Below are 14,112 nucleotides of genomic sequence, written 5' to 3'. Positions count from 1 at the left end.
TGCAGGTCATTCACTAGGTCGCCCCGTGTGGTTCTGGGATGTTTGCTCACCGTTCTTGTGATAATTTTGAACCCACGGGGTGAGATCTTGCGTGGAGCCCCAGATCGAGGGAGTTTATCAGTGGTCTTGTATGTCTTCCATTTTCTAATAATTGCTCCCACAGTTGATTTCTTCACAACAAGCTGCTTACCTATTGCAGAGTCAGTCTTCCCAGCCTGGTGCAGGGCTACAATTTTGTTTCTGGTGTCCTTTGACAGCTCTGTGGTCTTGGCCATAGTGGAGTTTGGAGTGTGACTGTTTGAGGTTGTGGACAGGTGTCTTTTATACTGATAACGAGTTCAAACAGGTGTCATTAATACAGGTAACGAGTGGAGGACAGAGGAGCCTCTTAAAGAAAAAGTTACAGGTCTGTGAAAGCCAGAAATCTTGCTTGTTTGTAGGTGACCAAATACTTTTTTACCGAGGAATTTAGCAATTAATTCATTAAAAATCCTACAATGTGATTTCCTGGATTCTTTCCTCCCATTCTGTCTCTCATAGTCGAAGTGTACCTATGATGAAAATGACAGGCCTCTCTCATCTTTTTAAGTGGGAGAACTTGCACAATTGGTGGTTGACTAAATACTTTTTTGCCCCACTGTATGTCAGGATAAAATGCCTACATACTGTGTATGAAAGTGCTGTAGTGCGTTCAAATGATATGTCTATATCAGATGGAATCTAGTCATTAATGGTGCCATCTTTGTTTTTGCCTCAGAGCATCATTTGAGTTGCTGGGCCCTGCACAGCGGTGGCGCCGTCGCCACGTCTGCGCTCGACTTGCTCTTCTGCTCAGCGTAGAGGAAGTTGCATGGGCCACGAAAAGCATGCCGCTCTTGCCAGCCCGAGCCCACGGTTTTGTTTCCAGTTTTGATTTGCATTTCTCTCAGTAATGCAAATAGGAAAATTAGACTACTTTTACCATTCACATATTGATTTTCACAGTAAGCATTTACTTATGCACATACAGAGTCTCAGTGACAGGAGAGCTATTTACTGTAGGTGTTCACACGGTGAGTAAACAACCTTAAATTGCAATACATTTCTCAATTTATCTTCCATATGCTGAGGAAAATCACAACTGATAAAATTCTTATTCTCTCATCAAGGTAAATCTAAGGGTCTGGATTGATGATTTATTACAATTTAAGGTTGTTTACTCAGTTTACCCAGCTAGAAGCACAACACTGGAGAACCTTACACAGAGCTCCTTTAAGGTTAAGCTTGCAAGCTTTTATATCACTCCCAAGCAATATGAATGTCAATAGGAATGGGTGATATGATGCTTATTATTATTATTATTATTACTATTATTACTATACTATTATTACTAACATTATGAGAGAACTTTACATAGTATAGTGGGAGTATGGATCTGCTTATAAATTAAAAATCCATTGAATCCAGAGGGTAATGTAAGGACGCCTCTAAAATAAAACTCCCTCAAATAGTCATACCCTGAGACTTTTTAAGAATTGTTCTGTTCTTACATTATTAACTCAATCCGTAGACTGTAAGAATGTGATACATGATATGATGCCATTGAAAGACGATTAACAAATATGGAAGTGTCGTCCAATCGTCATATGAAGGGTGTTTTTACTTACTTATTTATCTGTTTATTTGTTTATTTATTTACTTATTTATTCATCTCCGCAGGCTTGTTGATGACCGCTGTGTGGTCCAGCCAGATGCTGGAGACTTAGCCAATCCGCCCAAAAAGTTTAGAGGTGAGAGGGCTAATGGTAGTTGCACTGTTCAAGGTTTTACAAACACAACATTTCTTTAAAAAAAAATCCAAGGCTGACGAGGCTATTAGTGCCCTGTGTTGTTCTAACGCGGCGGCTTGTTTTTCCTTTAACGTGTCAACAGTCTGATTGGGGGTAGAAACACCGTTTAATCACACGAACACTATGAAAGTAATGCAGAAATGGCCTTTTTTTTTTCCCCCCCAGACTGCCTCTTCAAGGTGTGTCCCATGAACAGGTACTCCGCCCAAAAGCAGTTTTGGAAGGCAAAGCAGGGAAAACAAGGACACAACAACACGCAGGGAGATCTGTTCAAGAAGCTGCAGGTAGCACAGTCTTCTCACAAGGAGAGGCGTCGTACAGCCAAGCACCTCAAGCAGATGTCTGTCATTACGTGCTTGCGCTTACTTTTTGCCTCGTGAGAATGATTTGTAAAAACTGATTTATTACCCAGCATGCAGCGGAACTGGAGCAGAAGCAAAATGATTCCGAAAATAAGAAGCTCCTGGGAGAGGTGGTCAAATACAGCAGTGTCATACAGGTACAACCAATTGTTTTACATAAACAACTCGTGGCGTGTGTTTGTTTTGAGCCTGTGCCTGCTTTATGTTTTTATTTCTTTACCAAGGTTATGTCACCTTTGCCAACACAGAAACGATGGCTATCACATTCACATTTTTGCAATATTTTTTAGTGATGGGAGATTAAGAATGTGATTAACAACCTTTTTGATACACACAACTTTGTCAGTATTCAGATGCTTCATGTTAATGTGGAGCATAGGAGTAAACGAGCGTTTTCTCTGGGCAAGGCGACGCTGAAATTCATCGGCACCCAAAGTTATTAAGAGGCAAATCTTTCTGGTCTTAAAAGGTTATTTTATCCACTGTGCATGTTTGGTTTTAAATTTAATCTTGCATATTTTCGTACTTTACACCCAGGCGGTTTTATTTTGTTATATTATTTTGAAGGCATGTTGTCCTGCTTGTCCTCGTCTCTCAGCTGCGGCACATTAAGAGTAATAAGTATCTGACGGTGAACAAGCGTCTTCCCGCCTTACTGGAGAAGAACGCCATGCGGGTTTCCCTGGACCCGGCCGGGAACGAGGGCTCCTGGTTCTACATCCAGCCTTTCTGGAAGCTCCGCAGCGAAGGAGACAATGTACGTAAACCCCCCCCCCCCCCCCCCAGCCCTGGATGCCGTTGCATTCTGGCTAACTGGAGTGTCCTCCTATCTTCTGTTTCACAGTAAGACCGTGCTCATGCACCTGTGGCGTGAAGCCGACGCCTATGACAGAGATGATGTGATTAATAGTTAATTCTTTTGTTACGTTGATTGTTATTTCCTGTTCAAATAACATCTCTGATTTTGTCCTTCCCCTTTTTGCTTTAGCATCGTTTGGTTGAAGGTATTGCTCTTGATTGTGCATGTTGTTTTTTTGCTTTCAGGAAAGATGCTGACTATGGTTTTAATGCATGTTTGCACCTGTCTTTTGTTGCATGTAGACAGTTGGAGTTGAGCAATGAAAGAATCTAGTGAGCTGTCAATTTTTTTTATTTTTTTTAACCTATTCCTTCCCTAATTTAGTAACTAATGATTTGAGCAATATTGTTATAAGTGGAATGGACCAAACTTGAAAGCTATAGTCTGCTTGCGTGTGGCTGAGTAAATCCCATCCTGCAGTGTTATTGAGCTTGATCGAGAATAGATTTTTGAAGGTTTGACAAAGCGCCCTCAGGTTGGCAAGCACTTCACTGTATGCTGCGTTTGTGTTGGCTCACTTAGGGCTGTCATGATCATGAAACTTTAGCTGATAAATAATCCCACAAATAATAACGATGAAGAATTTAATTGTCTTTTTTCCCCATTCATTTTATGCCACTATCATAGTACGAGCTATAATAAACATCCACAAAGAAGAGACTTTGATTGGCATTGAGCAGTGGAGGATGAAAAAATTAGGCTCGACAGTCAATTTTCCTCAACTCAACTGTTGGAAACGTGACTAGAAGAAATGCATTTTCTTGTATTGGCAAAAAAGAAAATCTCCCTGATGTTTAGACGAAAACATAAAAAAATGGAATCAAATGATTGAGCAAAATGGACGTGATCGGCGCAGAATAGTGCGGTCAGACGGTGATGTAATAATTGTGACAGCTCTAGACTCACATTGTATGAATGAACACCCTCAGCACTTTCACTTGCGGACGCAGTCAGCCTTAAGCTGTTGCACACGTTGCAACCACGTACTTCCTTTAAATGGTAAATGTATGCCGACTTTATACAGTTCCCCCTTGCATGGACCAACTCCTGATCCTCGGGGAGTTTTTATTATTTTAGTCCCTCTTGCAGCGGTCTGGTCCCGCGTCTCATGCTTGAATGTAAATGGACTGGACTTTGCAGGTGGTTGTCGGGGACAAGGTGGTCCTGATGCCGGTCAACGCAGGGCAGCCTCTTCATGCGAGCAACATCGAGCTTCTGGACAACCCGGGCTGCAAGGAGGTGGCTTATCTGGCATCTTAACTCTTCTACATGTTTCTGCTCAACGTACAACTTTTTGTGGTAATACCGTCTCCCTCTCTTTCGCCACGTCTCGTTGTTGCGTGTAGGTGAACGCCGTCAACTGTAACACCAGTTGGAAGGTCACCTTGTTTATGAAGTTCAGTGACTACAAGGAGGATGTGCTAAAGGGGGTATGTTGGACCATGACCTTTTACTCTAGGATTAAAGATCGAAGTATGACAAACGTTTAAGAACTCATTGCAGCGGAAATAGTTTTGTCATCGTTGAACCTTCTGTTTTTATTATTATTATTATTATTTTTTTTGTTCCTACCAGGGAGACGTGGTCCGACTGTTCCATGCGGAGCAGGAAAAGTTCCTGACCTGTGATGAGTACAAGACGAAGCAGCACGTCTTCCTGAGGACGACGCTGCGGCAGTCCGCCACCTCCGCCACCAGCTCCAAAGCACTCTGGGAAATAGAGGTACTGCAAACACAGAGGGCCTTTGTCTCCTTCTACATCAACTGGTTAGGAGTAGGTTGACAGAGCTGTTGATATATGGAGTCTTTATTTGTCTGCCAGGTTTACCATGTGCAGTCCAATGTGTAGTTGTTTTGATACCCTTGAATAACCCCTTAAGTTCTCAACAAAGTACTCGTCTTTTAATTAATTTCATCAATTGAGGGTCGACCCACATTTATGTGTTTCAATATTCACTGCTAATAAATGGCTCTTTGTCCAATGTGGATGTGGGTTGTTACACTATCACAGACTTATACTATTATAGAGGCATAAGACAATTTAAATGTTAATTGCAGTTATTTGTTTAACACGTACTCATCAACTAAGATGTCATGATCGTGACAGCACTTTATAAAGAATAGTTCTGCTCATACTTTCCTAATTTCGGCTCGTGTTTACTCTGCAGCTTTAATAACCCGATAACTCCTGATAAGAGTGAAAAAGGTTTGTCATTGTGACAGAGTGTCGCTGTTGTGTGAAATATTTTTTTCCCTCGAGTCTAAATTGCAAAGCTAAGAAAAAAATGAAAAAAGCGTGAACAAGTATTGTACACAAGTTTTACATCCTCCACCTGTTTTTTTGTGGGCAGGTTGTGCATTATGACCCCTGTCGAGGAGGCGCTGGTCAGTGGAATAGTCTCTTCCGCTTTAAACATTTGGCAACTGGGAACTATCTGGCTGCTGAGGTAAATATGACAAGTTCAATTATGGCTCAAGAGTATTGTATTTATTGTATTATATATTGATTATAATATATTAATATTGTATTTCAAATGATTGTTGACTCCGATACAAGCACTTGTTTGTCTTTATCTGCTGTGAAAGAGTTTATGGTGGTTAAATTACTTGCGCACAAACAAACTCATTTCTGTTTTGAAAAATAAACAAAATGTACTACCTTGTTTTACAATAGATATAGAATCCAGTCTGTAAATGGATGATCTTTATTTAGCTCAAGCAGTTATGTCTAAGCGCTTTCTTTTTGATAAGTACCCTCATCAAAATTAAATTTCACTAATTATCATTAATCATGTCCTACCTGTACCTTGTACCATGCACCTTTTGAATAGTGAAACTCATTTAGGAGGAAAACTTGAGGATCCTATGACTGAGATGTATAAAGATGTGCTGTAGGTGGCAGTATTCACACTTGTATGACTCTCTTCTATGACTTCATGTAGGAGAATCAAAAAAAAAATAGTTTTGATTTTGAGAAATATCTCATTAGGTTATTTTTAAGCAGTCAATAACAAAATGACTCGTTTGCGTGAAAATGTCTCTGCAGATTAACCCAGATTTCAAGGAGGATAACGTGGATCCCAAGGGAGAGGTGAGTAAAACACCTTCCATGTTGACATTTCACATAATCAACAAAACACTTGGGGGGGGTGCTTTCAAATATGTACGTTTACAATCGGAGACATCTACTGCTCCGGGCAGTAAAAGTGGAGTATGTCTTGAAGGCCACCTGACTGACTGCGGCGTTCTCCCTGAAACAAAGAGGACTGAGAGCCGAGCAGGGAGTGTGTAGTGTGTAGCTGTAAGTTTATCTGTGCAGTGTGAAATAGTGGGGGCCAAACTTCAGGCCGCTTTCTCCTTGCGGTTATGCGGCTCCCAAAGTACACATTGTATAAAGAGAGAGAGAGAGAGACACACACACACAAAGGCTGCAAAACTTTGTAAAATCTGAATCTGTATCCAGACGTCTCTCGGCTACCTTCCGCATTTATATTCTTCCGATGTGAGCTGCATGCGCACACGCCGGCACGCTCCTGCATGCACATGCTGGATCTCAGACACACTGGGGGCTCCTTACATAACGTCTCAGTGTAGGGGTGCCCTCTGAGAGGGGGTGGGGGGCGGGGGTGAGACGTGCTGTCTGCTCGGCTCCACTCGGCGAGGAGAAGCTGGTGGGGTGAGTCACCAGAGGGGAGGAGATTGGAGAGAGTGGATGGAGCGCGGCGGATCTGGGCCTCCACAGAAATTAACCCGTTTGACCGTTTGTGGTCATTAACACAGCGCCCCCCCCCCCAACCGTTTTACTGCAGTGTGTAATGTGACTCCCATCTCTGGCACGAAAACACCTTCAAAGCTTTTTCCAAGCTAATCCTGTGTGATGTGGACATACCGAATCAAGTCAGATACTTTCCTCCTTTGTAAGACTGTTTCATTGTGTCTCCCCGTGTTTGGAAGAATCAATGAATGAGTGAGAATGATGGAATAATCGGATGGCTGCTTTGAATATGACAATGATGCCTGATGATACCCAACATTTGTTTGGAAAGATTTTGAGGAGACGAAAAACACAACCACCGAGTGACAATTGTCCACAAATTCCAGTGAGGTCTTCAGTAGTCATGTTCAGAATTGGCCAATAGAAAACATTCTCCCGTATAATAAGTTATATGTGTATTTTTATTTTTTTATTAAGTTTCAAGCACCCGAAAAATCTTACCACAACTTCTGTTTTCCGTGCGTGTCTGTGATGTATCGCCGTGTTGCTGCAGAATGAGACGGACCTTGTGTTTTCCAAGAGGAAGCGCCAAGCGGCAGACAAGATTGCTTTCACCTTGGTCTCCGTCCCCCATGGGAACGACATCGCCTCCCTGTTTGAACTGGATGCCACAACCCTGCAGAGGGCCGACTGTCTGGTGCCCAGGTCAGTCGGCATCAGGGAAGAAATACCTCCAGACAGCGACCAACCTGCCTCTGCTGTTGTGCTACTACCGTAACAATAAATGTAGTTGTTGGAATATTATGCAAGGGGAGGGAAAAAAAGATCAGCCCAAAAACCTTGATTTTTATTTTTTTTTTAAGACCTTGAACCTATTTCCAACGCCAGTTAAGATCAGTATCGGGACTTTTTTTTCCCCCTCTTATGTTTTTTTTTTTTTTTTTCGGGACTCCTCTGGTGTCTTTCTATTTACTGAGAAATGGTAAAGCGTCACATCGTCAAGCTATGTCTGCTTCCGCAGAAACTCCTACGTGAGACTGAGGCACCTGTGCACCAACACCTGGGTGACCAGCACCAACCTTCCCATCGACACAGAGGAGGAACGGCCTGTCATGCTCAAGGTCAACACGCAAACATAAACGCACACAATCAAAGGAGTGCTTTTTAAGGGTATGTTTAAAAAAAACCCCACTATTTAATATCACTATAGATTGGCACCTGCTCAACAAAAGAGGACAAGGAGGCTTTCGCCATAGTTTCCGTGCCGCTGTCTGAAGTGAGGGATCTGGACTTTGCTAACGATGCCAGCAAGGTCCTCGAGTCCACCGTGAGGAAGCTGCAGTACGGCAACATCGCTCAAAACGAGAGGAGGTACACACACATCGGGGGGGGGGGAATAGCAGAAAGCTGAGTGAGCACGCGTCACCGCCAAGCAGACGTTCTGATTATTTTTTGATTTCATCTCGCTCTGGGTTTTTGTTTCAGGTTTGTGACTAAGCTTCTGGAGGAGCTGGTCTTCTTTGTCTGCGCGGTGCCGAATAATGGCCAGGATGTTTTATCTGTGGCCATCTCGAGACCCAACCGCGAGCGACAGAAACTTATGAGAGAACAAAACATCCTCGCTCAGGTCAGCAATGACGCACGCACGTATGTATGTGTGTGTGTGTGTGTGTGTGTGTGTGTGTGTGTGTGCGCGCGTGCGCGCACACACACACGCACGCACACACAGCTGTCTAAACTTTTCACTCATTATTCTGCAACAAAATGCAGATCAGGCTCAACTGCTGTGCATTGAGGCTGTCTGACAGACATTAATGACTGAAACAAATGTAATGACATTACGGCAGGTGTAATGGCATTAGAATGGGGTTATTAGTGACTATACTGCCATTGGTAATTCGAAGATGTAGTGCTGCTACATGCTGAAGGTTTTAGATTTTTATGTCTGATTACATACTTTAAAATACCGATATTAGTTCAGTTGTAATTGACTGCATTTGGGTTCTTTAACATGGCATTTTGAGTCCATGATATTTATTGCCATCTTGTACATTTCCCCAAGATCAATTCTTCCATAATGCCCATATTGGGCGCTTCATTTCTTTTTGGGGGTCCTCTGTTCTCTAGATCTTCGGCATCCTGATGGCCCCGTTCACAGACCAGGGGGACGGCCCCATGTTGAAGCTGGAGGACCTTGGTGACCAGCGCTACGCTCACTTCAAATACATGCTGAGGCTGTGCTACAGGGTGCTGCGCCACTCCCAGCAGGACTATCGTAAGAACCAGGCAAGTCAGAGCTTTTCTCACCCCACCGTTTTAACGCAGAAGGAGAACTGGACACTAAGCAAATGACCACCATCATTACAAGGCAATGACAAGGCACGAAGGCCTCCCAGGAGTAGAAAAGCAGTTTGCGACTAAAATCAAAACTTTGAGTTGAGTTAAAGATTCCCACACGGGTTGTAGAAGTGCAGATTTTCTTTCACTGCCCTTCAGCGAGGAACATAATTCCAAATTGAGTGACGCCAACGAAACAAGACGCTGGCTGTAATCATTAGGCCTGAGGTCAAACTCCAGCTAGATTAATTTAAAACCTTTGGCATTGGATGTCCATCAGTGAATATGGATAAAATGTGTCAGATTTTGAGCTGTGACTTTTAATACTCGACGCGCGTTGTGCAGTTTCTCTTTAAAAGACGGGATGAGATTGACACTTCATGGCCTTTCTTGGAATATTTCCACTTTTCTTCCTGACGGCGGGACTCTTCTGCCTCCCAGGAATACATCGCCAAGAAGTTCTCCATCATGCAGTCACAGATTGGCTATGAGATTCTGGCTGAAGACACTATCACGGCGCTTCTGCACAACAACCGCAAGCTGCTGGAGAAACACATCACGGCCAAAGAGATTGAGACCTTCGTCAACCTGCTCAGACGCAACAGAGAGCCCAGGTCAGAGAGTTGACTCGAGTAGAACAAGGTTGTACTAAAAAAAAAAACAGAATCTTGGCGTTGTCTGCAGTACATTTTTATTATTATTTTTTTGTTCAATGTGTACTGAATGGAGATATTGTTTTCTTGATACATTATTTTCCCTTTTTGCAGATTCTTGGACTACCTTTCTGATCTCTGTGTGTCCAATAATACCGCCATCCCAGTCACCCAGGAACTTATCTGCAAATTCATGCTGAACCCCAACAACGCAGACATCCTCATCCAGACCAAGTTAGTCCTGCAGTGATTTTTCAGAAAGTTTAGAAACTTAGTGGAGTAGTTCATCCACCTGCGTGTTAAAAGTTCCCAAGATAACTGGGCTGCTCCTCCGCTTACAAGTCGCTCTCTGCTATCCTATGTACTTGCATGTAAATTACCTTAACAACACTAATGCAGGACGTGTAGAGTCTTATAATTCCCCTTAGGCCTTCCAGTCGACCTTTTTTGTAGTAGCTACAGCAGCAGAACTCCAGTGTATCTCCGTTCCTAATATTTGTAATGATGTAAACCACATCACGGTGTACAGTTTTATTTTGGCTTTCTTAGGCTCATTGCAATACTAAGAGCAACTGAATATTTTAGTTACTTATCAGATGAACTGTTTTCATCCAGCCTGAATGTCGTCACGTGTCCTGAAGATTTAAACCATTTCAGTGTTCTGTCAAGAGAGATATTAGATATGATGTATATAAACATTTCTAAAATGCACGCCATATCTCACACTCGCTTTTCCCCGTGCTGTCTCCTCCTCCACAGGCTAATCCCGAATGTCGAGACCACCCTGGAATCCTCCCTGCTGCAGGAGGATATGGATGAGGAGGAGGTCTGGCTCTACTGGATCGACGGCAACAAGGAGCCTCACGGCAAATCCATCCGCCACCTGGCTCAGGACGCCAAGGGCAATCACAAGATGGACATGGACATCATCACCTACTATAGGTGATGACGGGGTTTCAGAAAGTTTCTCTTGGCGGAGAGGGTTTGCCGAAAGAAAAACAATTTCACAGGCTTTCCCCCCCTACCGTCGCTACGTCAAATCTCTCCTCACAGATTCTCCTTTTCTTGTCCTCGCCACCTCCGCCGTCCTGCCCCTCTGCCTTCCTCCGTAGGTACCAACTGAACCTGTTTGCAAAGATGTGTCTGGACCGTCAGTACCTGGCCATTAACCAGGTGTCCAGCCAGCTGCCTGTGGACCTGATCCTCCGCTGCATGTTTGACGACTGCCTGCCTTACAACCTGCGAGCCTCCTTCTGCCGCCTCATGCTGCACATGCACGTGGATCGCGACCCCCAAGAGGCCGTGGTGCCGGTGCGCTATGCCCGCCTCTGGACCGAGATCCCCTCCAAGATCGCCATCCACGAGTGAGTCTTTCTTGCTGGGTGGTGATTTGGGTGTTGATTGAGACTGTGAACGGAGGGGCTCACGCGGGGGGGTTGTGTGTAAACAACAGGTACGAGTACGATGCCACAGACTCTCCAAGAGATGAGATGAAGAGGAACTTTGCCCCCACCATGGAGTTTGTTGAGGAATACCTCAAGGACGTGGTCAGCCAACCTTTTCCGTTCGGGGACAAAGAAAAGAATGAACTAACATTGGAGGTATTGCAAGTATTACCTGATAAGTTTTTAGACTGTTTTGTAATTATCTATCAAACCTTTGCTTCTTTATTGAAAACTTGGCTAGCTTTGGAAATGAATTGTGTCCCTCCCCCTCCAGGTGGTGAATCTGGCTCGTAACCTGGTCTACTTTGGCTTCTATAGCTTCAGTGAGCTGCTGCGTCTCACGCGCACTCTCCTGGCCATCCTGGATATCGTCCAGCACCCTCTCACCTACATGAACAAACTGAACAAAAGCCCAGAGGCTGGTCAGTAACCTCAACTATAGAACAACATTCAAGCAAAATTAAGCTTTTCCCCCTCTATTTACTGCTAACCATCCTTGGTTTACACCGAGAGATTTCACTGTGAATTTGCGCGAGTTCATCATCGCGACGTTCGTGGCTCAAGCCTGCAATGTGTCAACGCGTGTTTCAGGTAACAATGTGTTACGAACCATCCACGGCGTTGGGGAGATGATGACCCAGATGGTGATGAGTCGAGGGGTCCCGCACAGCCTCCCTGACAGCCCTCCTTCACTGCGGCTCGGGAAAGGCCATCTCATGCCTGACAATGAGGACGTTATGGTGATGGACACCAAGCTGAGGATCATCGAGATCTTACAAGTAAGCGCCACCTAGTGGTCGGGATTTGTTCTTGGTGACATTTCTTGGTGACAGTTATTGTATTTTTTTAATTTCAGCCCAGTGTAATATGTTGGTGTCAAAATGTTACTCTTGAATCTACAATATTCATCAATAATAAGCAAAATATATATATATATATGTGTGTGTGTGTGTGTGTGTGTGTGTGTGTGTGTGTGTGTGTGTGTGTGTGTGTGTGTGTGTGTGTGTGTGTGTGTGTGTGTGAAGTAAATGTTGATTTCATTGTTTAATTCAATGATATAAAGACGTCATTCAATATAAAATGTTTTGCATTACTCGGGGTTTCACGATTCAAATTCAAAATTAATTGAAATGAGTGTTCGATTTCAAACTCCTAAATCACAAGCAGGTTCAGCATTCTCCCCGTATTTTTGTGGCCAATATTGTCCGACTTGGTTACCACATTTGGGTGGTCAAGATCCACCTCTAAACAAATGCAGTGTGTGGGGTGGGGGGTGTGGGCCCCTCGTGGGGTTGACTGCAGCTCACCCGGCTCTGAACTGACTTTCATGAAATTTGTTTCGGAGTTGGACGAGTTGCAGAGGGACCGCTGCTCCGCATCCCTCAATGCACACGAGGGGCACTGTCTCCGAATTTTTTTCATTACCTTTTAATTTACAGTCCATTTATGCTATTTCAACACATATGCAAACTAGGGATGTTAAAATGTGCCGACTAAATGACGACCCTATGTGACTGTGTCTACAGTAAAATCAAAAACTTTAGTTTTTTTTTTTTGTTTGTTTTTTGAAATAGCCTATTCAAAACCTTTATTAAAAACAAACTGCACTGTTTTCCAAATGGGAGTGGGAGTGAGTATGCGACTGTCCGCAGGTTCAGCGCAGGTGCACCTACACTGCACCTGCACTGCAGCGCCGGCCCAGACCTGCAGTGTGCGCTGCAGGAGTTTAGCTTTCACACTTTCCGTGCTCATGAAACCCCGGGGTGCAATTAAAGTGATGAAAGATCCCATGAATCAGAATGAAGACCAGCGCGTGTGGGGGCTCGGGCGCACCGCGGCCTCCGACCGGTCCGTCGGGCGTATTTTTACACGTTTATATTTACATTTATTTATATATTTATTGCGTTGTTTATTTATTTCCGTATTTATTTCATAGGCATATTTATTTTTATTTCAAGATTCAAGAGGGTTATTTGCGTGCTACGTCCACATACATCCTTTTTGTCCACGCAAGTGAAGGAGAAGGTGACTTCTGCTGGACTGCCCTCACCCTATCTGTTCCGGCATTGTCATGGCATGTAGGAAAAGGTGCAAGACGGGACTGTTGAACATAGCTGCATGTGTGAATAGTGAAGCTTACTAGCGGTGCCGGAAAGGTTATCTGTAATTTACCGGGAACTATCTGTGAAAGGGGCCTTACAATGACATTGCCATCAGTGCTATGCCATATGTACTGATACACACATACATATACACACAAACATTATGTACAGACATATGCTAATACACATATACGCACATGTGCGCTCATGCAAAAGTTTCAATCAAAAGTCCAATTGAATCGTGAATTTGAAGAATCGTGACACCCCTATGCATTTTGCAACCATATCATTTTTCATGCGTGTCAATTTAATAACAGACTATGGTGATGCTTCTGTTTTCTGCTCAAGTTCATCCTGAGTGTGAGGCTGGATTATAGGATAACCTACCTGCTGTCCATCTACAAAAAGGAGTTTGGGGAAAAGAACGTGTGTGAGAACTCCGTCTCCATAAGTGATGTCCCTGCAATGACCAGTAAGACTTTATTCCTGTTGAGACTCTGTCAAAGACGTATTGAGAGATTGCTCAATTCCTACAGCGTATGCCTCCACTTTAGTGTTCTGCTGCAGTGAATGTGAGTTTTTTGTTTTTTTTTTTTGTTGTTTTTTTCGCCTTGCCTCACTTACTCTAAGCAGCACTTTATTGAACTGTAAACCTTTCTGTCAACTCTGTTGTTTTCTCTGCAGCCTCAGAGCCAGACATAGATGAGATTGCATCCAAAGCAGAGACGATGTTTGCAGGGAGGTATGTGAAACCTTCTCGTTAAATATAGCCACCGCCGCTCTCCAGTACACACCCAGAAAGCCCAAAGTC

At 43.7% G+C, this 14,112-nt stretch overlaps 1 protein-coding gene across 1 annotated transcript in view; it reads left to right on the top strand.

Moving 5' to 3' along the window:
* The window catches only part of itpr2 (inositol 1,4,5-trisphosphate receptor, type 2), a gene marked incomplete at its 5' end in the record, with an annotated part of 59,623 nt that overhangs the window by 4,867 nt on the left and 40,644 nt on the right, over positions 1-14,112 (top strand). The window contains 23 exons of the mRNA XM_080002812.1: positions 1,699-1,769; positions 1,995-2,113; positions 2,242-2,328; positions 2,790-2,948; positions 4,191-4,289; positions 4,397-4,480; positions 4,626-4,772; positions 5,401-5,496; positions 6,096-6,140; positions 7,318-7,469; positions 7,786-7,885; positions 7,975-8,135; positions 8,250-8,391; positions 8,892-9,050; positions 9,543-9,715; positions 9,869-9,988; positions 10,514-10,696; positions 10,867-11,118; positions 11,208-11,355; positions 11,474-11,621; positions 11,791-11,978; positions 13,650-13,773; positions 13,986-14,043. Of these exons, the coding sequence (XP_079858938.1) occupies positions 1,699-1,769; positions 1,995-2,113; positions 2,242-2,328; positions 2,790-2,948; positions 4,191-4,289; positions 4,397-4,480; positions 4,626-4,772; positions 5,401-5,496; positions 6,096-6,140; positions 7,318-7,469; positions 7,786-7,885; positions 7,975-8,135; positions 8,250-8,391; positions 8,892-9,050; positions 9,543-9,715; positions 9,869-9,988; positions 10,514-10,696; positions 10,867-11,118; positions 11,208-11,355; positions 11,474-11,621; positions 11,791-11,978; positions 13,650-13,773; positions 13,986-14,043 (3,015 nt within the window). The remainder of the gene's footprint in view (positions 1-1,698; positions 1,770-1,994; positions 2,114-2,241; positions 2,329-2,789; positions 2,949-4,190; positions 4,290-4,396; positions 4,481-4,625; positions 4,773-5,400; positions 5,497-6,095; positions 6,141-7,317; positions 7,470-7,785; positions 7,886-7,974; positions 8,136-8,249; positions 8,392-8,891; positions 9,051-9,542; positions 9,716-9,868; positions 9,989-10,513; positions 10,697-10,866; positions 11,119-11,207; positions 11,356-11,473; positions 11,622-11,790; positions 11,979-13,649; positions 13,774-13,985; positions 14,044-14,112) is intronic.

Source organism: Zeus faber (assembly GCF_960531495.2).
Source record: "Zeus faber genome assembly, chromosome: 6".
NCBI lineage: Eukaryota > Metazoa > Chordata > Actinopteri > Zeiformes > Zeidae > Zeus > Zeus faber.
This window is presented reverse-complemented; position numbering and strand designations above follow the sequence as displayed.